This window comes from Drosophila melanogaster, chromosome 3R, assembly GCF_000001215.4.
Source record: "Drosophila melanogaster chromosome 3R".
Lineage (NCBI taxonomy): Eukaryota > Metazoa > Arthropoda > Insecta > Diptera > Drosophilidae > Drosophila > Drosophila melanogaster.
Genome location: NT_033777.3, coordinates 9,138,111 through 9,164,092, shown reverse-complemented (window position 1 = coordinate 9,164,092; position 25,982 = coordinate 9,138,111). Strand labels below are relative to the sequence as shown.

Below are 25,982 nucleotides of genomic sequence, written 5' to 3'. Positions count from 1 at the left end.
GGGGCGTGTTCGGTTTGATTTTCCGGCCACTAAGTATGCCCCTTCAATATTTGCTGATGAGGCTCATTTTTCCCTTCATTGGCGTGTGTCACTTTCACTTTGCTCGCTATGTTTACCTTTCTTCGCCCTGGCTTTTCATAATTTTGCTTTGCATACTTTTTGCGGTTGGGTAGCTTGTGGTGCTGATTAAATCTGCACACACACACACACACACACACACACACAGCCATAGAGAATTTTCTTTTAATTTTCTTTTTTGTTTTGTGGTTTCGTGTTTACTTTTAATTTGGTTAAATGAGGCATGAACACAAAAAAAAGGTACACTTTTAAGTGCGATATAATTTTTAATCAACTTAAGAGTAAGGAATGTAGAATGAAATGCAGTAAACATACATTTTTAAAGTAAAATGTTACCATTTCTCAGAATTGGTATTAATAATTTTGCATTGTTCTTATCATTGCAGGTACGTGTAATATGATTTTCAAAAAGTGATCACCAAAAATGTAAATTGTTTTATAATGTAAGTTGCAATGAACTTTATTGTGTTTGGTATTTTAAAACATCTGTGAATGAAAACAGCTTATTGTTCGTCATTTATAAATCTAAAAAAAAAAAAACAGACTTTTAATAAAACTTATGGAGGGAAAGCAGCCATTGGAACCTAAATGTATTCAATGGGTATGCGATAAGTACGTGACTGTACTACAGTTTGATAATTAAAGAAATCTTGTGTGCTAATTTAACAGAAGTTGCCCTCGAAAATGCAACTCCTTAAATTTGATTTAAAAGAAACTTAAGGCTAAATGCGTTTTCAAGGTGCGGCATTATTACCTTTTGGCATAATGTTTACTTAACCGTAGCTTTTGTTTATCACGCCTTGTTCTCAACTCGTTGGGTATTCAAGTCACATTGTTGCGATTTAAATACACTTTATTTAAATACTTTTGTTGACACCTTTTCGAGCTGCTTTTGTTTACTTATTTTTGGCTGTTATTCTCGGTTGAGTCTGTGCCAATTTCGAAATTAATTGAAGCAAAAAGGTTTTTCATTGTCACATATTTCGTGGCTTTATTGTATTCATTCCTCTATCCTAATATAAAAGTTGTTGCAATGTTTACATGATTTTGTTGAATATATTTACCTAAAAAGGTTAAATAAACAGATTATATGCGGGTAGAGATTATGCCTTAAAATTACAATCTGATGACAAATATCTTAAGATTTTGTTGATTTATTTTAAAGCATCTGAAACTTCGATTTTTCTATCAATACATTTTTTTACACTGGCTACTTTTGGCTGTTACATTCGTTTTATTTGCATTGTCTGAAACTCGACATTGGCTGCCTTCCAGTTCTGTTCAAAACATCCCTGAAAAACGTGTCACTTTTTTTTGTTGATTTTCATTTTGCGTCCTACGTGTTTGGCGCAATCAAAATTGCATTTGGTGCCATTGAAAATGTCTGTTAGATGGATGACTAAAAAAAAAAATACGTCGAGAAAAATATGCGAATTTCAGCATTAATTCATTTGGACTAATTTCGTTTCAATTTTCATGATTCACATGTTTCACCATTTATTTTTTTTAAGCATTTCCAATTGAATTGAATTTAATTATAGGTAAATATGTAGAAAGCGATTATATATGTTTCTAGCAAAATAATTCAATTAAAAGTGTACTTTTATTTTAATTTGATTTGTTTTTGCGAGCATACAACATATCGCCAACTGGACATACCGAAAGAAAACGAAACAAAAAATTGTATAATTGAAAAATCATAAAAAAAGAGAACGTCACAACAACAAATCGTATTCAATTCGTGGAGCAAAAATGTCAAACATTGTACCAAATGTCAATTAAACATTCGGCCAGGAGGGGAATCAAGAACAAATAGATGGGTTAAAAGAAAAGGGTGCGATAGCACCCACAGTCAACAATCAAAATCAAATTGATTTTTAATTAATTTTCGCCACATTTTTTCACTGCTGGCCTGTCTGGCTGGCAGAGTTCCTCTCGCTTGGCTGCAAAATAAAAAACGTGAGAAGTGATTGAAGTAAATGAATGAGAATTGCTCTGAATTGGTTGACCAAGCGACCGAGGTGGGTGGGTTCAATGGCGGGTGCTTGTCTTGTCAACTATTATAAATTCAATTTAGATATGCCATCCGATGAATGCCAGCAAGAGGGCGAATGGATCGAATGGATACGAGACAAATGAATGTTGGCTGCCGCCAGCTGATGAATAGCGAAAATAAAAACTCCAAATGATAGTTTACAGACTGAAAAAGATTGTCAAGCATTGCAATAATATAAAACTTATAGAAATAATTATTTATTTATTACATATTTCTAAGTTTTAACATATTATAGTACAGATGCGAATTTTATAGGAAATACGTTCTTTATTATCTCCAAAGCTGTTTGGAAAATATATATATTCGCACCAAAGCCTTGCAAACAAAATGGTTTGTGCAACCACAAATAATCCCTATCTAAACTTTGGCCAAAAGCCAACTACAAAACTTTTTACATAACCCTTTTTGCGGCATAACCGACTGTTCAAAAAAAAAAATGTGTTGCACCAAAGTGGAATACATATTTCGTATTTATTTGAGGACGTTATTCAATTACCTGACAACCCTGTGCCAGCCGGAGGCAAACACTCGACTCCACCGACCGACTGACTGACACACTTGAAACTTCAATGCACCACACTCGCCACCCGATGCCACGCCCCCCTCTGATAGTAATACGCCCCCATCGTTCGTATCTGCTGGGGCACTTCACTTTAGTGTGAATTGCAAATGAAATGCATTGTGGGTGAGAAATACATGGCGAAAAACATGGACACACACGCATGCAGGCGTTGACTTAACGTTATCGATAGGCCCTTGACAGGCTAAACGAATTTATTTTACAAAACAAAACCGTTGCCACCACGCTCGTACATATTGTACATAGATACGTTCAGTTTACGAGGCACATTTACAGAGAGGAATGCAATGAAATATGTCAGGGCAAAATTGAATTTAGAACAAAGAGTTTGATAGAGGTTTTAAGCAATCAATGGAAAGTATTTAAAAAGGTTGATTGGTTCAACTATCTCCCAAAAATTTCACATAATTTCTAAATTATAATATCCTATCTAAAGAAGGGCATGCCAATAACGTGTTAGAAAATGCACTAAAGTTCATACATATAAAGGCAGTCATTTCAAATTAATCACCTTCTGTGCGAACATGCAATTTTAGTCTTAGTAACTAATTGCTAAAACATAAGACGGCGAACCGAACCACAAGGAACTAAGCTTTATAGCTCCTCCTCGATTACAAAGTATGAAATCTGCAATGTTAAAAAGAGATGGCTAAGGAGTTGGTCGCGCTCTGGCCAAAATGCAGTTAGGCAGGTCGTGGAAGGCAGAAAATATTTTTAGGCCAAGAACCCGATCACGCTAATGACGATGATGCTAGATCATAATGATCTCATATGGTTTTTGTTGCCATCCGAACGTAATTCGTGCGGTGAACGAACTCCCAATCAAAGTGGTTTGACTGGAATACAAAAGGTGCTCGATCCGAAAGAGAGGGCTGCTAAAAAAAATAGAGAGAGATGGAGCTTGACTGGCAGCTTTTTTGAATGTCATTGCCGGGGTTTTGCGAGACTGAGAGATCGCTATTATCTCTGTTTCTCTCTTTTGTATTGGACGCGGTTTGCATAATTTTCTTTGGAGCCCAGCCTCTTCTTCTTCTTTAACTGTGCTAATTTCTCATATGATCCGTGCAATGAACTTTTGAGCTAGAAAAAAAGTAAGCAAAAATAATATAGTCAAACAAACACAATCACGTGAGAGCAGCGTAACTAGAAACTACCGCTTAATTACCGATGCCATGTTGCAGCAACATGTTTATGGCAACAAGTTGTTGCCGCTGTCGGTTGGGATTTGTGCTAAATGCAGTTCTTGCACTTGAAACAATCGATATATGATTATTAAATCATGTGTTTATTATTAATTATTATTATTATTGCATAGATTGAAAATCGAATCTAAATTTTGTACAATAAATTCATCTGTATAAAGTAAAGCAATACACTTAAAATGAAATAATAAATTGGATAATGTTCAAGCACATATGATGTATGATGTATGTATGTATGATTTTTATTTTTCCTATTCAAGCTTATTACTTAACCCAACATATTTATTTCAGTGTAACCGCTGTCAAGCCGAAAACGGTAGTTTTGTAGCCATACACATATGTTCCTAGAAATCATTTTCTTCAGTGCGCAGCATTGCAGCATCTACGTTCATGAACCGTTAGATTCTTCTAACTCCGGTGGGCAAAAACAGGAAGAATGTTGTGCCCATTTGGGTGAATGCGGTTGATTATGGTCAAGAGGATAATGACGATGGTGATGGATATTCCATTTATTGGCAACAATTTTCCAGTTTTCATAAATGGAAGTGGCATCCCTCCCCATCCCCATTGCCATCTCCCTCACTCACTCGTTCTTCTCGTGCGTGAAATCGGCTTTGCTTGTTACCACCGAGTATTACGTGTTTTGTTGCGTTTTTTTTTCACACTCAAAAAGCTTTAGCTTTGATGTTGCGATGTACGAACCTTACTTAATTTGTAATTTAGTGCGCTCCAGGTTTTCGGTTTTTTTTTTTTAATTTTTTGTATATTTTTTTGTTGTATTGCTGTTGCTGCTGATCTGTTTCGTATTTGCCCCCTGTTTCAGCTTTTCCCCAACATTTCTCGGTTCTCGGCTTAATTTGTTTAGTCACACTTTGTTGAAGAAGTCAACAAACTCCGCATGGGCTTGCTTAATATATAATACTCTCAACTCGACGCAGTCAACGAAACTTTTTTCGTTGCTTGGTTTATGATCATTAAAATGCTTACAAGGCGTCTGAGACTTGTCATCCAGTTGTGTATAATTAATGAAGCTCATTTTGGTTAGAATTACTTCTACCTTTTCCCCTTTTTTTATGTTTCGCTTGCGATTTTGTCGCTGAGCAATATTACGTTAACGGAGCTGTGGCTTAAAGGTTCTCATATATATTTATATAATTATATATACATACATACGTATGTAATTTTTTCACAAGAGGAGAAAGAGATTTTACCTGTTGCCTACTGAATTCGATAAGTTGTCAAGGTTAAGCAAAAAATATGCTTTCTTGCTGTTTAGTATAAAAAATGTCATTATTTTATAATGTTAGTTTTTGATTTATTATATTGTTCAATAGAACCATACTATTAGATACCGGAAATTTAAATACTATGGTATTTAAATTAAATATTAAATTTAAATATATATGGTATACGAATGGTAATTGTTTATTTATATTTGCACTTTAAATAAAATTCTTACCGTATCTTGACTTGAAAAAGTAAGAAGTTAGAAGTCCAGAAAAGAATCCCAAACTAAAAGATTTTTTACTACCTTCTGAGAAACATTAAATCTGTTATAGTTTTCTTGACTATCTATAAAACTTATACGGCTTATCCGCTCGAAGAACTAGAAATTTTCCTTATTGTTGTTATGCGCCTTTGGCAACCTGTTACCGCTTTGAATTTCTCCGAATTTGCCGCTTTTTCTTTAGCGGATGTGCAGGGCAAAAACAATGCATACATTTATCTATGCAGCTCACACCACCCACCGCACACCACCCCGCGCCTTTTAACCTTCGTGTGGTGATTTTCTACAAAAGATAACTGCGCTTTTCCTCGCGCCAGCTGGCAATGCCATTCTGTTCTCTCAGCTATTATAAGACTAGTCGTTCTGTATAAGAGTGCGCAAAAGTCTCCAATGGAAAAAAGCAACAGTTCGCTCTCTCTCTCTCTGTTTTTCCGCCCTCTCTTGTATTTTTGGGGTGTGCCGCGGCGGAAAAACGTCAACAACAAGTGTTTTTGCCTCAAATCTACACGCAATGGGAAATAAAAAGAGAGTCTCTTCTATTCAGTTCTCTTCTAAAATATTGCATTCATCGGCTCTCCACTTCGCTTGCGTTCGTTTCGGTTCGTTTCTCCTCGGCTTTGGCTTCGACATCGACTCTGGCTTCGGCCACGCTCGTCTTATTTGGCCAAGTTGGAAAATCAGCCAAGAGAATCTACATACGAAATCAGTTCGCGATGGAACTTTGAACACAACGGTTGTCTCCGCGCATCTCGTTTCCGTTTTACTATTCGCCGTAGTCGCCGTTTTCGTGGTTTATTTATCGCGCTGCATAAAATCAAGCAACTAGCAATAAGTGTTTGACCACAGCATCCAACATTGTACAACAATTGTGCCTCCCAAATAATCAAAAAGTAAAAAAGAAAAGCATTAATTTATAAAAGAAACCGAAACCCGAATAGTGTCTGAGAAGAATAATCACACAAAAAATAAAATAAAGAATTGCTGGATGGATTGTGCGTGTCGTTTAATTGATTTCAAGGATTGCCAAATGGCAGAAGTAAATTGAAACTGTCGTCGTTGTCGTCGTGGTCCGGGGATTAAAAGTGCAGATTATAACACGCAGAAGGAGAAGAGCTCCCATCCGGTGTCCTCTTCTCTCATCGTTATTGTGGTCGCAGTGTCACGTCTGGCACAGAGATTCGGCTTAAATTTAATTGAAACCCAAAAGGGAATTAAAAGCGCAAAAATCATAAAAATAAATAAAAAAAAAATAAAAAAAAAACCAAAAGGGTCACACTTGTGATTGCCCCTTACAAAACAGTGAAGTTCCATATCGCTTGTCCGGCACAATTAGCCGGAAAGTGTGGCTAACATAAACAGCAAGCATCAACTATCAACAGCAACTATCGCAGATCCGGGCGCTAGCAAAATGGTGGTTTTAGAAACTGCCAGCGCCCTTTTGGGCGGCCCGTATGCCCAGGGCGCTCCCGCCCTGAAAATGGTGCAGAAACGCTACATTGGATTACATCACTGGCTGGGACCAATCCGCTCCAAGGAGCTAAAGGAGCATATTGTAAGTGCCTCGGAACCCAGAAACATCCGTCGAAAGCTAAATGTTTCACTGATCTGAAATGTTTTCGAGTCGATAAGCATTGTAGCATTGAGCAATTAGAACTTTGCTCCGATAAAGGTTTTTAAAATACGAAGAATATAGGAGCATAGGAACACAAAAATAGGAAGTACAAAATACTATATATACTCATTTGAGATTACAGAGAACAAAGAAAAGAAGCAATAGTTAAACCCACGTAATGATAAATATTATCTGAAATGAGTAACTCCAGCGTAAATTACAAAAATTAATGCTGATAAATACGGAAACACTGAATCACAGATGTAAGGTAGTTTCCATTCGACCAAATAAAAAGAAGAAGTAGCAAAAATTATTTAAACAGATTCAAATTATGTTTTCTAATTGAGAATCCGCGCTCCCAATTCGAAAAGTAGTGTCTGCTAATTGCTTCCGTTGATTGTTTTCTTTGTTTGTTATTTGTTAGATAAATTCGTATTTCTATTAAAAATGTCCTCTTCCGATGGGTGATTGATTGACACATTGATTCATTATTTTAGTACAGTGCCAAATCCTCTAATTTATGCCGGCGTGCATCTTTTTGCATACTCATTTCTCCAATGGAATTATACGCTTTGTTCCGAAGAAACTGTTCCAGAAGAAACTGGCAGAATCTTCGGGCTAAGACTAATGAGGCTCAGCATTAGTAATTTTCTCACCGTGTGTATGCGCCTTTTTGCGTCTGGTTATGGGTTCTCTATTTTTTTAAAATTTTTTTATTAGATAACCACAGAGACCGAAAGGTAAGCGAAGAGTTCACTCTTCGTTCTAATTAATGTGGGTGCCTGTGTGCGTTGGTCGGTAAATTTATGGCCCGGGCTTAAATAGCATATGAATTATGCTGTGGGCCAGAACCGAATGTGGAAGGAGCAGAGAAATAGAGTGGAGGCGAGATAGAAGAGATAGTGCATTTTCCAATTGAGTGATTTATGCGCTTTGAAAATCCCTGTAAAGTGGCTAAAACGGAGTATACTGCGGAAATTCCTATAGAACGTCATTATAACCATCGATGCATAGTCTCAGTTCACTCTCGCTATAAACAACTTAATGTTTATATGGATTATGGGATAAATAATAAATGTTTATAATTTGTTAAGCATTCCCGGAGCAATCTGCTAAGTTCAGCGACAGCACCTTCCACTTTAGATTGCCTTAAAATCACCCACATATTACGTATTCGACGTGTGTTGCGCATCGCACTCAGGTTTCCATTTCCCTAGCATCACAAAACCGACCAAACTGACTGACTGACTGACGTATATCAAAGTGCATAGCCAAGTACTCAGTGTTCAGTAGTTATGGACTAAAGGGGTCGACGAGGAGCGGCTCACATTCATATGTCACTTGGTCCTCGCCTGTTACTTGGGGTTATTGTTTTGGGGGGGCAGCAAAAAAGGGGCCCCAAATGAGAGATGTCATTGTCAAGTGGCTGTGACACTCTGACGGTAATTAGATGGAAATTTTACCCAAAAGAACACAAACGAGAGCGGAGTCGTGTGATTTCGTTATGCAAGTGATTAGGACTTTTGGGTCGAGAAAAATTACTAAATTAGCAAGCTGAAAGCATACATACGTTCTTTAATTCTTGCTGTTACGATTGTTTACAGTATTTGCTAGAACTGTTGTACTTCGTAATACAAACACATATATGTACATAGATCTTCGTCCAGTGCTTAAGTACCATTCTCCTTATTTTTCCCTTCTCGTTCCTTAATTTCGAACTGCTTGGGTAACTTTTCAAATAGATTAACTTCCAGCCAAACTTCTCGACAACTGCAATCTGCTGCCGCTGCTCTCGTGTCTCCAGTTGACCTGCTTAAAAGGCCCACAGAACCGCAGAACCACAGGCAGCCTGGGGCAACAGCTGTCTTGGGTTTTCAGCCACTTCGAACCCCCAATTTATTCCATTCCATTCCATTCCAGAGCCACAACACCACACCATGCCACACCACACTATACCATATACCATACCAGCGTACCACCCCTCGGCAGTCAGTGGGTTAACCTCCACAAGTGGCCATGATGCCTAAGATGCTCGCATCTCGCATCTATCTATCTATCCGTCTTGTCTTGTCCGACTGCAACTTGAAAACTTCACACAAGTTAAACACTGAAAAGTGCTCGAGGCGTACAGCAAGAGGCTTTTCTCCAAAGGAAAAACTTATCATGTTGTTGCTGGCCTTTTTCCAAATGTCATTACATTACAGTCGCCGCCGTCCCTGTCGTTCCTCTAACTTGGTTTTCCATTTTTACTACATTTCTTTCTATCTATCTGGCTGCAACTTTGACTGCAAATCGTCGTGTTGCCTACACAAATCCCCTACATTACCCCTTCTGCTTTTCCACGGTTCTGCTCAAGTGCCTTTGGGTTATGCTAAAACAAAAAAAAAAACAAAAACAAAAAAAGAAAGAAGAGGAGGGATTTATAATAGGGGGAGTTGTAGGAAGCGCGAAGAAGCGCTTGTTCGACGGTCCGTCATCAATTAAATCACGCAACTTTCTATGAAATTAGCCGAGCTCAGCTTAATCAAACTCGTGATCATGACTCCTGATTTCCCGAGCTTAGCTTCCCTGCGGTTTTTCACTATTCTCTTCCTATTCTTTGGTTTCCATCTTCATCTGGAAATTGCAGAAACTGCTTTTGTTATACTCTTTTCCCAGTTGAGTATATATGGTACAAATAAATATGAGTTTATTTAAATAAACTAATATTCTGAGCTTGATTGGTGATTGTATCTAAAGTGAAATGTATATTTTATAATATTTTTCCATTAAGAGCATCTGTTATTCGTTGTTCGTAAGGTGAAGCACTGAAAATTCCATTCGTATTTCTTTTCATATGGTCATTTTCCTCTGCGGTTGCCTAGCGAATTGCAATTTCCAAACATAATTTCAATTATGTGTGAGGGCCACTGCACACGTGTCTATGGGTGTGCACACACATATTTGTACCCCGCACCTTGCTTTTTTCCTTGCAACACCTGGATGGTTGTGTTGCTATATTTCTTTTCGCTTATATTGCAATTTTTCGCTTCTTAATCAGCCAGCATTTCGTGTTGGGTTGCAGCTGCAAGTTCTCTACCGCTCCTCTATCATTATTTTACACCCTTCGTAAATTAAAAGTTAATAAAAACTCGCAGGTTGCTCTAATTTATTTTTAATATTTATTTTGATCATGTTTCCTCGTATGCTGCGTTTTAAATTACAGCTGAGAAAAAAAATGTACACATAAGTAGCGAGAAAAACTGAATTTATTTCGCCTTCTGCTTTTCTTGTTGCTGCGCTGTTGTTGTGCAGATTTTATGCATTTTTAATAAAGCCGGTGAGCGGAGCAGCAGAATTTTCCGTTGGTAGCGGTGAAAATTGCAGCAAATTAGGTGCCACGGATTCCCATTCAGAGATGGAGGGTGAAAATCTCGAGTGGGGTGGAGAAGATGAGACCTCAGTTCTCCCCGTCGTCTCACACTCTCGTTCCCTAGATATTTGCGATGTGTGAAAGGAAAACTGCGGTATTAACGACTTTATGTGCAGCTATGGAGCACTCGGAAAAACTCGATGTGGTTAAAGGGGGGGGGGGGCGGTGAAAATCGGGGCGGAAATTTAAGCACGAGAGAGAAAAGATTGTGTATAAGTTTGCTTTTGATTCAGTTTATTTAAGTATTTTTTACCATTTTTGGTACGTGGTTTTGTTCAGATTTGGTTCGGTTGTGTTTTTGGTTTTGGCATGCAGGTGAAAACTGGAGTAAGTTTAAAAGAGGGAAAATCGAACGGATGCGCAAGAAAAATGATAGCAGGAGTGGATTAAGTTAATGAATGAAAATTACTAAAGAAATGTTTAATTATAGTCCAGTCCCATAATATATGTACATTTTCTTCAGAGAATTGTAAGTTGCAGCTTTCTTTATAAATGACTTCATTAAAGTCTAGCTTCTGTCGTTTTTTTTTTTGTTTGAGTTTCTCAGTAACATTGTCATTTTTACGAGCTTCTTAGACTTTGTTATAGCTAATCCCATCGAATGCAGCTATCAACTGCATTTGGACCACCTGTGCTCAATAGCATCCCGTTTTCCACCTGCCGCCCACTTTTTACCGAGAGTTCGGTAATGAACTTAACGCAATCGCAATATCCAGGCATTTGAACTGAAAACACACTGCAATCGATTGCAAGTCATTATATAGTTTTTGCCCAGCAAGCCGAACGAACAGAGGGAATTTTTTAATTAATTTTCTGTCAACGTTTGCGGAAAAACAGTCGAGAGAAGAAAATCTCCGAGAAGCGTTAAAAAGTATCAAAAATCTTTCTCTTTTTATTTCATTTAATTGTGACCAAGGTCCAGTCACGTGTTTCAGTTTCGATAAACGAGTGGCGAAGAAGAGCAGAGCAAACAATAAAGTTATTAACAACATATGTTGTCTGTAGTCGACAAATTTATACCATAATATTTTCCGCATTTCCCCCTCCCTCTGAAGAATTTTATTTGCGAGTCGGACAACATCTTGATCTTATTACTTTCAGTTGCGAATGGCTTAAAGCTGAAATTAAAGACAATGTTGGTGGGGAACAAAAGGTTTCGATATTATCTCTCGAAAGTTGAGCAGAGAAAACGTATCATTTTTGAAACACAATGAGCTTTTGCAAATTGGCGAACTGCACTTCAAGAAATAAGTAATAGATTTTATCTAAAATGTTTATAATGATCTTAGGATTTGTAGCTAACACTTTTTTCTTGTTCATGAATTTAAAATTCAAACCATTCTTATAAAGGTGATTTTTTCCTTAGTGCTATAGGGGATTTATCCCCCTTTATATCTTCTCGAAGTTCCACAGCTTCTGACATACTCGCATTGATATCTTCTGACGTCGAACCTGAAGCGAAACTGAAACTGAACCGAAGTTGAGGTGGAAGTTGTGTGTTTTGGCAAGTCAGCGGTGGCTCAGCTTCAATTTTCCACCAGACACCGGGTTTTGGCACATGAATTTGAATTCAAAGTGACAGCGGCGAAAAACGGGTAGTAGAAACACACGGTGAGATAAAGAGAGACACAACCAGAAAAGCGAAGCAATCTTGGGGCAAAAGTTTCTTCTTCAGCTCAGACTGCAAATTGGGTTAATTAAAAACTGCTCGAGGTCATACGTAAGTCATAGCAAAAAAAAAAAAAATCAAAACTGGAAAAAATGGGAACCAAGAAACCAGACAAAAAGAACGCTGCTAGAAAAATGTGACAAACTTTTTCAATTAAACTTAATTCTCGTTTTTTCCCCGTCGTCGCTCATCTTTTGCTGCCACTTTTTTACAGCTGCGCGCTTTAAACGCTGAGAAAAAAGCGTCACAAATTGAATTTTGATCGATATATAATGCATAGACGACCAGAAGGATGGGTTCAAGGATTGGTTCGAGGCGCTCTAGGCATGGAAAGCAAAATGACAGCAAATTAGCAGAGGCATAAAAAGGTCTCGCCCCCAAAACTGTTGGGGGGGAAAAAAAAGCTGAGATGAAAAGTTTATTCCTATTTTTTTTCTTTTTCTCCGCACGTTGAAAGAAAATATACGGGGGAAATGTAGATGGAAAACGTCAAGGCTCGATGACTGTAATAATTGTGTTAGCTCAAGGGAGAGGTGTTTGAAATATTTAAACAGGCATATATTATAGGAATTCTAGGAAATGGATCGTTCTTTTAAGATCAAAGGGAAATTCAAGACATTTGCTGTTCAGAAGAATATCAACTAGTTTAAAGTTGTTTGTCATCTTCATTCTGTTTAAGTGAAATTTAAACTACTCCATTCGTCTATAAATTCACCTAACACCTTTCTCTGCTGTTTCGATGCTCTTAGTAGATATTCTTTTGCCAATTGCAGTGGCAAATTCTTCTCAACAAATTTCCATTTCTTTTTTCGAACTTTTTAACTCATACTATTAATGCAGTCTTTCTGTTACTTTTTATTCAGTTTGTAGTTGCTTTATTTTGAAACACTTACCAAAATAACTAGCACAAAAAAAAGATATGCAGGAGTAAAGTAAAAAATTCACGCGCCAGTTTATTGAACCACACACATATCAATGTTTTAGATGGGTTGGCTACGAGAAGAAAAGGAATTCCTATCTGACATGCAAAAAATGTTTGAATGAAAAGTAAGCAAAAGTAGCCGCCGCCGCACCATTTTCTCCTTCGCCAATTTTCCGCTGTCGCCCCTCGGAAAAGTTTCACCAAAAGAGTTTTCCGCCCCGCCCCCGCCCGCTGAGAGTGTCATCCATCTGCCACTGCCTCCTCTACAAATGTGCTAGCATGTTACATATGCTTCTCTGAACGATTGTATGTGCGTGTGTGGTGTGTGTGAGAGTTTTCCTCTTTCATCAAATGTTGGGCGCATCATTTTTCCACCCGTTTGCCCCCCAAACCAATTCTGTCTGTGGGTCTATTTGCCAGCCGCTGTTGCATTTTGGTCTCTGTGCTCTGCGCATATATAAATCGATAATTTTCCGCTCAAATGTGCGGAAAATTTCGTAGCCAGGCTGCAACTCCGTTTTCCCCGTTTTCCCTATTCTTTATTCGAGCCCTCGGTAGTAAAGCAACTCAAATTTAAAATGGTTTAATGGTGGAAAAGTTCTTGTTCACCTTATTCTAAAAATAAGGTTGTGTGTATCATCACAAATCATTAAATTTCGATTTATAAATGATGCAATGAAATTGGCGAAAATATCTAAAGATTTTTCTTGTTTATCCGCGGCAAAAAAAATCTTAAAATCTTTCTAAGTACGCCAATAGAGCAGCAAAACAATTTTTGTGTAAAGGATACAAATTTCAAAACACATCTTGAACATGTGCATGTAAATATCTCTTTAAGTGATTTTTATTTTGTTCAAACTAATATTATATTCTCTGCGTTTTCATATTTCATATTTATTGGTTGAACGCCAGCAATTATATAATAATTTCACACATGTTTGCCATTTTGCTTGCTCAAATACTTCCATAAATCCCGTACAATTTCATTTCATAATTTCTGTGTCAGAATTCTGTGTCAAAAAAAAAAAAAAAAGAAAGAAAAAAAAATCGTTGGACAAATAAAATAGCCGAGTTTTTTGTGGCTCACTGAAAGTCAACGACCCGTCTTAAAGTAGTTTACTTCTGTTTGCGTGTGTGTGCGTGTGTGTTGGCCAGCTTATGAATGTGTTCGCAGTCAGCTGCTGCCGGCTTAAAGTTCTTTGGCCCATGTTATTTGAATGCCACCCGTTTCTCGTAAAAATTGTATACATCTGTATACGAGTATGACCAGTGGCCAGTTGAAAATAATGTCGGAAAAATATTATGACTTGATTTCTTGGGATTCTTTTTTTTTTTGCTGTGACTGGTTTATTGCATGATGGCCAAGAGCTACAAGTCAGTAAGTCAATTGTCAACACTTGAAGCACACACTTCACTCTTCTTTTCTCCACTCATTTTTTTTTTATTATTTATTTTTTTTTTTGTTTTTTTGTGGCAACAAACTGGGGAACTGGTTTGGCTGTGTATTTTATTTGATTGTTATGATTATTTGGCCATTATAAAGTTGACTAAACTTTCGGGCTGGTGACTTCAGAATGATTTTATTGTAATTGTTTGGAATTCGTGTGCCTTCCAAGTAGGGCAGCAAAAAATCTAAAAGGTTTCTAATTTATGGGCTAATTATGCAAAAATTATAGCTTGTGTGAGCTGCTGACAAAAAAAAAATTGTAAACATGTCAGTGGAATTTTAGAAATTCAATTTAATCACTTGAGTTATTTTAATTATAATTGTGCAAGGAATGTAAATAATAATATTATTATTGGCACATAAATATACGAATATGTATGTAATGCCTTTTAAGTGGTTTATTATGCAAAACATTTTTATTTTTAGATATATTCTGCTCATCCAAATGGCGCAAAGTATTTAAATAGGCTGTTAACCTGCCTACGGAATTTAATTAAAACAATATTATGGCTGTCATTGGTTATTTACAATCAATTATTTACAAACTTGCAGAAAAATAATAAAACATTATTTATTTATGCTCGATGCTATGATTTATGTCTAAAAAGGGGGAAAAAAGTTTGAATTTGTTGCCTTCTGAATTTGTTTTTTTTTTTTTTTTTGTTTTTTAATAAGTCCGAAAGGGACACAAGTTGTCGACCCAATTATGAGAATAATAACGACGACAGCCACAAGAGTTCAACTTGAAAGCCCAGTCAAACACAATTATTTAGCGAGTGTTGTGCTGCGCAGCATAAACGTGTATATAGATAATTAAATATAAAAATGCGAAATGATAAGCTCGTTGTTGTACAAATAAATTGCGAATGCTTCGTTTCGCTTCCAGCTTCTAGCCATTACTTTAATTAGTCAAATATTTAATGCACTTCTCGGCATTTTCCACTCTTCCTGTGCTAAACTAAACCCTTTTTAGCGGCAATCCCGAGGAGCAGCAGCCCAGGGAATAGAAGGGAAATACAACAAAAAGTGGAAACATTTCCGGCTTCCGCCAAACTGTTTCCTGGCCAACGATAAAATACTTTTTTATGCCAAAGCTAATGTGTGTGTGTGTGTGGTGAGTGGAGGCGGAAAAAGGAGGGTTCCATTTGGAAAACCTCTCGAAAACGGAGCCGTTAATTTGCGCTTTGCCTTTTGTGAAAATGGCGCAAGTTTGGGTTTATTTTTTTTCCCGCTCTCGCCCCCTTTCAGTTGGGTACTGATTTTTTTCGTTGGTTGTATTTTAAATTGTCTGCACTTAAATTGAAATTAACGAGGCGTAAATTTTTGGTATATGACAAGAAAAAAAGGATACTACTTTTTTTTTAGGGCCTTTGGTTGCCTTGGTTTGATTCTTTGCCTTTAATTGGGCGCTAAGTGAGGAAATTTAATGCGTTTCATGTTGGGCATGCAAAAAAAAAAAAAAGAAAACAAAAAATAAAGGGGGAAATCGCCAAAAGAACGAAACCCAAGGGCTGTCAGTAAGAATTATTGTGCCTGTAATGCAATGCGTGCTGCAAAGGGGGCGTGGCGCATCATCACACCCACACCCGTAGACTCGAAAGAGCACACACATACAGAGACACACACAGAAGACGACGCCGCCTCGGTGGAAATAAAAAGCCGCAAGGATTTATCACTTTGGCATCGCTCTCATCCCCGCAGGCCCTCATCCTCCTCCTCCTGCCGCTGCTCCACTTGGAGTATCTTCACTGCACTCGCTGCTCCTTTGGTCCGAGACACATCCGCATCTCATGCTAACAAGTTCTCCCCTCGACCTCAACATACCGACTCACTAACTGACTCTTGTGGCTGGCTTGCATGCCAGTTACTTACCTTTGGTTCGAGAGCATCAGTGCACTGAGAGAAATTCATTTGATTACAGGATTAATCTTTAAAATTATCTTCAACGCCTCAGTTATTATATACCTAAACTCAAAAATTAATACACCTTAAAATACTTTTATACTGTAGATATTTAGTTGATTTCATAAATTACCAGTATTTTGTTTTCTGTGTACCAAATGTGGCAAGAGGAGAGAGTTGGGGCCACATGTAGAATGATGAGGGACGGGAGCCAGTTGGAGCTTGTGGGTGGAGATGGCAGCTTAAAATGCTCTTCTCTGCCATCTGTCGTAGCATATGTAAAAGGTATTATGGCTAAAAGCAAAAATATTGCATTCGACAGTGCAATTTGTTAGCTACGACTATTTGAATGATGTCGATGCGGAGGGCACTGGGATGTGGCGGAATAGGGGGGATATATACATATGTTTGGTTGGAGCACAGAGGACGATACGATGATCTAGGAGCCAAAAGTTAGCCATATTGAGTTAAGTGCGTTTTGGATTTGATTTTGGTTTTCATCGACTTGTTGTGTGCGTTTGTTTTTAGTTTCTAGTCTAGTCTTGTTTGCTGGTGGACATTGATTGGTAGTTAACCCATGAGTCAGTTCATTTCAATGATGCAGTTGAGACAGTAAAGTATAGGATATAAATTATTGCTGCACCATCATCATTTGCGCTAATTGATTAACTGATATGCAACTCTTAGGATAGCATTCCTTTTTGTGACAAGTATCTGGCAGATACACTTGGCCCAAACGTGCCCGGTGCAGTGAACACGGTTCGCTCTTCTGGGAAGTATATGCCGGCTACGTGTAACGTGAGTTGGCCAAAGTATCTGACAGATACATATGCTCGTGCTGCCTACAAACTGACAAAGAGTCAACTTCTCAGCCTATGGCCAAACGTGCCGCCATGTGAGGCGCATATGAAAACTGTCAAAGTGTATGGAAGATACCAGTTCCTTTACTTCTTTGTGTTTTCCATGTCTTTTTGCAGAATGAAAGGAGTCGGTAAATGTGTCACGTAAGAACAATTATGGGAACTCCCCCTCCCACAGACAAACTGTGTCACACGTCAGCCAACCTCAGTGAAATTGTCGTAATTCATAAATGGTCGCTGAAAAACTGGGAGAGAGTAGCAAACGCTTTTCGGAACCCTCCATAAGATATTATCCACTGACGAGCATTCGTAATGAAAATCCAATTTCATTGCATTTAAGCATGGACACACACAGTGTGTGAAACTTTCACCCAGTAGCTTTGTATCTGCGCATCCGCATGTGTACGATTATTTATTGTGGAAAACCAGGCAGAGAAATGAGTTCTACGTGCTGCGCCAGCAATTGCAGTTGCAATTTTCCATTTGCAATTACTGCAGCTCCCATTCCCATTCCCAGCATGATCATCAGATCATTAAGCATTTAACCCACTTTTCCAGCCTTTATTTTGTTTGTATGCACTTCTGTGAATTCTAAGCTTCATTTCCTCATTGAAAATGCCTAGGAAAATGGGGTTGTCAAACGGGGAAAAACAAACAATTAACATTTTATGTTTGGCCGAACAAATTTTAGAGCATTTCGTGGCGATGGTTGGTGGGAGGTGGGTTGGAAAACGATTTGCGGCGAAATGCGTTTCCCGGGAAAATGGCAAACTGCTGTGCGGGGGGCGATCAGAGGGGAGAAGTGAGGAATATAATCCTCTGCAAGCTGCTGCTCATCCAAGCAATTCATAACTTTGCACTTACAAATTATTTAAGCAAATTATGCCAGGCTCCTGCCGTTGAATCCACTTCATCAGCCGCTTAGTAGCCAAGAGGCTTTTGTAACAGCCAGCCAGGCAGCCAGTAGCTCCTCCTCCTTTCGTTCTGCCCAACTGTCTGTCTAAATTTCCATTCGCATTCATAATCGTTCGGAGCCAAAAGTGTGTATATATATATATATAAATGAGCAAAAACGAGGAGATACCATGAAAAAACTTTTGCATAGAGTGAGGCGATGCTAGCAAAATCGTAATCCAAAAGTTGAGTTCATCCAAGTTGCACTTGAACACTTTTGAAGATGAGCAAAGTTGAATGAGCTGCCAAAAATGTTTAGTCTATGCGCAGAGAATGAATAGGATGAAAATATAAATAAATAAATTAATTATCCATATGGCTAGTATATAAATTTAATAATAATAGAAAAGCATTTCTAAACTCCTCCTCAAGTGCTTGCAACTCCTGTTTTATGTACACTTCTTATCTAACTTCGGTAACTTCAACATATTGCTCATTTTATCGGTCTTCCAACGAGAATATCCACCACCCCAAAAAACCCTTTTCCGAGTATTTTGTGGGCGAAACGCCTTCGCTGACAAGCGTGTAATCTCAACATAAGTGGTACGGTAGTGAAAGCCACCACAGAAAAATTAAATGAAATAAAATGAAGAGGCGGCCGTCGGTTTCTAACCCTTTCTGGGCCTTCACACACACACACACGTGGCATAGACACGTGTCATGTGGCACTGTTATCGCAAGGACTCCAGGCTGCCGGCAGGCCTATGGAGAAATAACTAAAATCCACTACCGGAAAATCTTCCCTCGTGTGTGACGTAGAACAGCGAGCACAGAGCTCGGATGATGTCTCATAAAAATTCACTCACTCAAAGATTGCAATCGAATCAATTTGTGTAAGGCATATTGAAATGGAAACCCCAAGGGGATAGAACACATTTCTATGGCGTTATAAAACAGTTGTGGAATTGCTATTTGTGTAGCATTAGTAATTCTTTTTCTCAATTATATGAGGAACACCGAAATAACGATATGGAAACAAAAAGTAACATTTAAAAACACAAATAATTGGTCGTCATGCGTTATAATTTAATGAGAGTGCATGCCACAAGGGATATCTTTCGTTTGAAATGAATTTTAATTTACTTCTCGATAATACAATGTCCAATAATTGTATTTAATACCCTATAAATATTCAATCAATGAAATATACATTTTGGCCACATTAAAAGATTATTTGAGACGGATTTTTTTTTGCTGCGCTGCTAGAATAAATTTTCCAGTGGTGCATCAGATAAATATGATTTCAGTGTCACGTGCACGAGTTTCTGTTTGTTTTTCCTCCGATCGAACTCCCCCGATACCCATATTCTCCATCAATGACAAATGGCCAGGGGGAAACTCCCCCGCGTTCTCTCAGATATTTTCTTTCTTTCTTTTTTTTTTCTTTTTATTCGTTTTCCCTTCGCGCACAGCTGTGAAACATTTTGTGGTCATGTTGACAGAGAGGAAAATGAGAGGGAGGAAAAGTTGCTTTGGGGAAAACATGTGTGTGAAATCACTTCAAACTTAGAGGAAAGCCAAGCCACCCGGCTAGTGTATCTGATAGATACAGATAGAAAACATATGATGCTCACTTTGGCCAGCCACCGCACAATTTATATAATGATGTCGCACTTTTGCTTTCGGGGGAATATCAATTTTGTTCTTCTTGCTCTTGCTACTTCGCCGTAGCTGTTGTTGTTGTTGTTGTTGTTGTTGTTGTTGTTGTTGTTGTTGCTGTTGCACATCGGCAATAACTATTTATTAGATACATAGATACATTGTTGTATCCGCTGCGTGCCCTTTCCTTTCGTCCTTCCTGTCTTCCTTCCTATCACTTTGGTTTTGACTTCTCTGCACTGTTGTGTGCTGTGTGCTGCTCTAAAATGCAATTTTATAGCTGTCAGGGGAATTTAACGCCAAGCGCGAAAATGCCAAAACCTTACATTGCCATGCCCCCCGCCCACATGCCACGCCCCTCGTGTCATGTTGTGCCTGCCTCCACTTTTCGCCCATCGCTTGTCTTTTGTTTACGCTGCGCTAGTTTTTGGCTAACGATAAAGTGTCAAGATATTCTTTTTTTTCACTCCATTGTTTTTTTTTTTATATATATTTTTTTGTTTTGGGGAGAAAAGGGGTACGACACTTGCAACAAACAATTTTCCCTTTTTTTCCTTTTTTGTGTTGTATTATGCATTGCGTGCAGAGCGTAAACAAAAGGAAGAAAACAAAAAATGGCCAGCAAAACGACTACAAAATAGAAGCTCTGAGCCAATATAGAAAGAACAAGAATTTTGGTTCGGAAAAACACACACCACCGCCCCATCTATGAACTCTCCACACTGCGTGTGCAGATAATAAAACTAAATAAATTGATGGTCTTTGTGCAGAAACTGACAAGTTGCAGGCAAGTACGAAAAACGTTCGATGGCCATATTCTATGTACCTATCTATATGTACGTGTGTGTATGTTTGCGTATAGCGGAAGAAATATTCAAACCGAAAGGCAATAACAATACACAAAAAAAGATAGCCCAGATAGATACACAGATATTACTTAGTTGGATGCATGGATGTCCATGGATGGTCTGCTTGCTAGATGGATAGATTGTCGGGAAATGCCGGTCATTTATCATCTCCAAACAAATGGAAAGCGCATTGCACAACTGACGGGGATCGGGAACAAAGGAAAGTTGTGTTTTGGGGACAATGAGGTGAGAAAGCTGAGATTTCCAAGGGAGATTTTTAGAAATAACATTAAGCGAAAGTATTGAGACCGGTTAAATTTTATTTAGCCTACGTATCCCAACCATTTTCTGGGTTTCCTGCTTCATCGTGCAATCTTCTATGGCAATTAGGATATAATCTCCCATGATAACCCAATTTTCTTTCAAGGCCAACAGAAGCAACTGCGACCACTCTATTACCACACACCCCCTTTTAATGCCACCCACGCCATTTCATGAGCATAAATCAACTACGAAAACGAAAACGTAATTAAAATATAAACAAAAAGCCAAGAGAAACAGATCCAACGAGCAAAACAAACCCAAGGCAAAAAGTGCACAGATGTGGCTGCACAAACATTTTTTCCCCTCCATTATCTTACTTGTTTTGGCCATAAACCAATATCTCATCTCTAGCCGTGGGGGGGGGGGGGGGTTCTAAAGTAAATAAACAAAGTATTAAGCCAAATTAAGGGTGAAAGAAAAGAAAGGAGTGCCTAAAAACTGCAGTTACAAACAGAACACGCAAATGAAATTGGAATTAATATGAAATAAAGTTGCTTTTAACTTTAGGTGGAATTGTGGCAGCCGAAAGGGTTGAGTAAATGAAATATTCATACGATTAAGTCCAGAAACATTGAAATTAAATTTAATTTGCACAAAAAAAAATGTAACGAACAACTGATGCCAGAAATCAAAAGATAAAGGATGGGAAAATTCGGGTGCTAAGGATCAGCGGTACAACTCACGCAGGTTTTGCCTTTTTTCATGCTTTCTTCTTCCTTTTTGGTTTTGACCGAGATGAAAAGCGGATGGCTATCAAAAATTTAAAAGCTTTTCATGTATTTCCCGCTGAGCTACGGCAGACTCCTCCGCGGATATGTAAATGATATTTTCGAGTGGACGTCAAACGCAGTCATGTTTTCCAAGCCGAACCAACCCACAGACCACACGCGCCACTCCCCTCGCTCCACCCACACCTTCCCGCTCTGAAGGCTTTTCCACCCACCACCACCGCCACCCCATCCAAACATTGCGGTCGGAAAAGGCCACAGGGCAAGCGGCATTGGTTTCTGTTCCTCCGTTCTATAAGCCGCTTTGCCGGCGAATTTTCATCTCGACTTCGCCAGTCCGGCGCTTTGGTTCGCTCCCTTCTGCTCTTTTTCCCTTTATAGGCATTTTAAATTTACCATTGCCCGGATTTTCAGCATTTTACAAGCCATGAATTTTTTAATAACCCTGCTGATTCCCCCCGCACGCGCCGCTCCACTCCCCTCGCCCAAAATGCAAGCGACAATTTTCGCGTCAATATTTATGAGAAGCGCGACCAAATTGAAGTTGACAACCAACGAACCTAGGAACCTAGGCCAAGAGTGTATCGCCTTTGAATTGCTATTGCTTTTTGTGGTTTTTCGCCGAGGATTTTCGGCGGAAGAATAAGCCAAACAAAGAACCAAGACTCCTTTTGTTTTGACCTGAATGGAAATTTTAAGTTGGCTTCTGCGATATTGCAGCGCGTTCTATGAATATTTCAAGGGACGTGAGAAAACTATGCTGAAATTGCAGGAATAACGAATAGGATAAGATCCAAACATTCTGACTCAATTACAAATCTTTCACACACACACACACACACACACGAATATTAATCTGAATTTATTATAAACCTGAGCAAAAGCAGAAGTCTACAGCTCTTCTAGTTTCAAAACTGAACGATTTATTTCGTGCACAATTCGCCCACTGAAGTGTCGTTATAAATCTCAAGACCTTAACCGTATTTATTTGTCAACATATCTGAAATTGCATTTTCCGCAACCATTGCTCACACTCCATCCTTTTCTCTTTTTCTTTGCAGGTAGGTGACAATGTACGTAACTCCTTTGGTGGAAAATATCTGGCCATCTGCACTTTTGAACCCCAAAACTCTTTGCCACCTGGGTGATGTACACACATATATTCTTCTATGACTGAAAGTTCTTTACAGATGGCTCCGTCCGACCATCGAAATATTAACCACTTAAATTGGCTTATTTATTAACAATTGCTGATTGTGTTATATAATCGTGTGCTAAACCAAATCTTCCGGCCAAGTGCGTCATTGCAAAAAGTGGGTGGGGTAAATATTAGCAATTAAGTGGTATTCAGTGAACCTAAAGTGAGGCAGCCAAATGCCAAAATGGAATTTTGTTTAGGCAATTAATGGCAGGCAGCTATAAACAGAGAACATGGGCCGCAATCCTCAAACCAGGTGAATTAAAATATATCTTACGGATGCTGCATAGCAGAGAGTCATAAATTTGGTTTGCTTAAAGATAAATACTACTTTTTCAAGGACACTGCGACGTTTGTGTATTTAAAGATATAAGCAATTAATATATCCAAGATATATGGTGGAATTTCTGAGGTGGCATTAGGTTAGTCATCAATTTTTGAAATGGCGACATCTGAAACAACGCCACGTCATCGGTTCTATAGGATAAATACCCTGGATGGGGGGAATATAATGTTTGAAAATATTATAGAAATATTTATGTGTTCTTTAAATGACCCAAAAAACATACACCCTATCAATGGCTCCACCCCATAGTATGTTTCTTGAATTTTTGGTCTATTTTAGTTTATTTTTACACCACACCTATTTTCGAATCGCTGCGTATGAACCTATTAAAATGTTAAATTTATTTGATTAGAAAATTTTTGACTTAGTCAGCCGCGGCTGCCAACTAAATATAAACTTTAACCAAATCAGTTCGGTCGGTTCATTTGCATCGAAATAACTGACGTAGATATGACGTTCGAAAAAAAATCGATCAGCGCGTGGAAATAGGGCTTAAATCCCATAAATAATTTGCATAAAAAACAAATGTGTAGGCACATAAAAATCTAAGAGTTTACCACACATGCTTGTAAAATTTATACCGGCTTTTTGAAGGATTGTTATCGTCTGAAAGAAGGCAAAACAAAGACGAGTATAATATAAATAAAACAAGTTGGCAATTTATCTTCTTGACTTTGAAAACAAGTCAGACAGCTTTTGATTTGATTACTTGTGAAGGAATTTGTAGAATGACCAGGCCAAAATACCTATGGACATATCAAGTCAAATGCACAAATTAAATATGATGCAACAACAGAGTACAAACTCAATTAAAAAGTTAAGCCAGATTTTTCTTTTCACCATGTGTTTTCAAACACATATCGTTACTCAAGCGAATATAATTAAGAAGCCATAAAAGTTATATAACTTTTGTTTTAGAGTCAGTCAAAGCGTCGTAAAATAGACGCAAATACGCAATTCTATCTGCCAATTTAACTTCCTAATTAACTAGACTAGTCTAGTCAAGTCGAGTCGAGTCGGTTCCCAAGTCCAGTCATAATTTCAACACTGCTTGACGAAAATAAACGAAATCGAAATCTATATAGCAAGTTTTACCTGAATGGAAAATGTCAAGATCGTAAACAAAACGAAAAGACATGCCATCAATGGGAATTTTAATAAAATGTGCCGAACAGCTGCTGTGCAGTCATTGCGATGGTTATATTAATAATTTATTGCTAAAACTTAACAGCAAAGCTATCGGTTTTCAATATATACTCCATCACATTGATTTGCAACAGTTGTTTATATTACACCCAATTGCAATTAAGAAAGTCGTTGACTTCAAAAATAATGTGCAGGAAATTGCTAAACGTTAGTAATGGAGTTACGTTTTCAAAGACATACTATTGATTTCTTAATATTAAAACAACACTTACATTAACTTATGGGGCAACCTTAGCGAAAAACCTTGCCTAACATATTGCACAATATTATTATTTTTTAATTAGGATCAATTTTTTTTTTTTTGTTTCTCTAGCTTTTTCGTTTCGATTTCGTTTCTTTTGTTAATTGGTGGCGAGCAATTCCATTGAATTTATTGGTATAGATTTGTTTGTATATCTTACCAAAGCCACGATATACAAAACGATACGGACTGTAGCTCGTATTGAAGTGTGTTGTTGTTGGTTAAAACCGGCGAAGAGCCAAAAAAAAAAAGAAGAAGATCAGTAATAAGCAACGGTAATCAAACGGAAGCAACCAAGTTGGACGAACGATCTGAAATGATTATTGTGTTGCTGGGTTGGTCAATTTCCGGTTGACCGACAACACGAATATGTAAATGCGCTTAGAATGTGCTCCAACGCAATCTGCATAAAAATTATGGATTATTATTCACTTAGAAACTGTTGAGCCGTCATAATGAACGATAATCGTGTCTAATGTGGATTTCACAATTAATTGAATTGGCTTAAATGCGAAAAAGAGGCGGGCATATAAATACAAAAAGCACTAGATTCGTGGGGCTTTGAATTGAAACACATTGATTAAGATTGAGCTATAAAATTATTCAAAAACAATTAGTACTTTCTACTTCTATTTTTCCGATGCTAATTAATAAATCTCCTGAACGCACACCACCCATGTGAACTAGCCGATAGCAGCTGCAGTTGCTCCAGATTGACAAATTTCGTTGTCAAGTCTCCACAAGACCCACACTAATTAATGTTTATCTGGCGATCTCGGAACACTGTCGTTCATTTGGAAAGCTTGAAGAGCATGGGGCCAAAGAGCAGGAATTAAGAATTCGCGACACGAAGAAAGAAGCCGAAGAGTTGGGGGAAAACGGAAGAACCGGTTGAGTTAATGACTCTTCTGGCGTATTGCCTTCAAATGGGTGTCAATGCTGAAGAAGCGACGAAGACGGCGCGACCGACCGTCAAACAGAATGAAACCGGTTCTTCAGAACCGCCACCTCGTAAAACCCCCCTCATTTCTTCGCATGTTGGGTGTTTGATGGTACCGTTAAGTAACGCGGTCAACATAACGGTGAACCAAAGACAGCGAAGAGTCAGCGTCGTTCTTTAGCTTTTGGCTTTGGCATCGGCTTCTCTTTGGCGGATTCTTTATGCGACTGTCTATCTCGGATTTCTTTTCATTCAAGCCAAAAGTGCATAAGCCAAAATCTTGTTTGTTTTTCGTTTGCCATTTCCCTTGCCACTTTTTTTTTTTTTTTTTTTTTTTTGCCAATTATTTTC

At 38.1% G+C, this 25,982-nt stretch overlaps 1 protein-coding gene across 8 annotated transcripts in view; it reads left to right on the top strand.

The window, feature by feature from the left end:
- Positions 1-25,982, top strand: part of pum (pumilio) — a 171,340-nt gene that overhangs the window by 73,590 nt on the left and 71,768 nt on the right. For 2 of the 8 annotated variants that reach the window (NM_001275475.1, NM_176427.3), the window contains exon 1: positions 6,143-6,975. The exons of 5 other annotated variants lie outside the window; for them this stretch is intronic. In NM_001275475.1, coding sequence (NP_001262404.1) covers positions 6,832-6,975 — 144 coding nt within the window. In that variant the 5' untranslated portion in view covers positions 6,143-6,831. Of the gene's footprint in view, positions 1-6,142; positions 6,976-22,761; positions 22,774-25,982 lie in introns of those variants that run through there. One more of the 8 variants, NM_001260073.2, reaches the window with a different exon arrangement.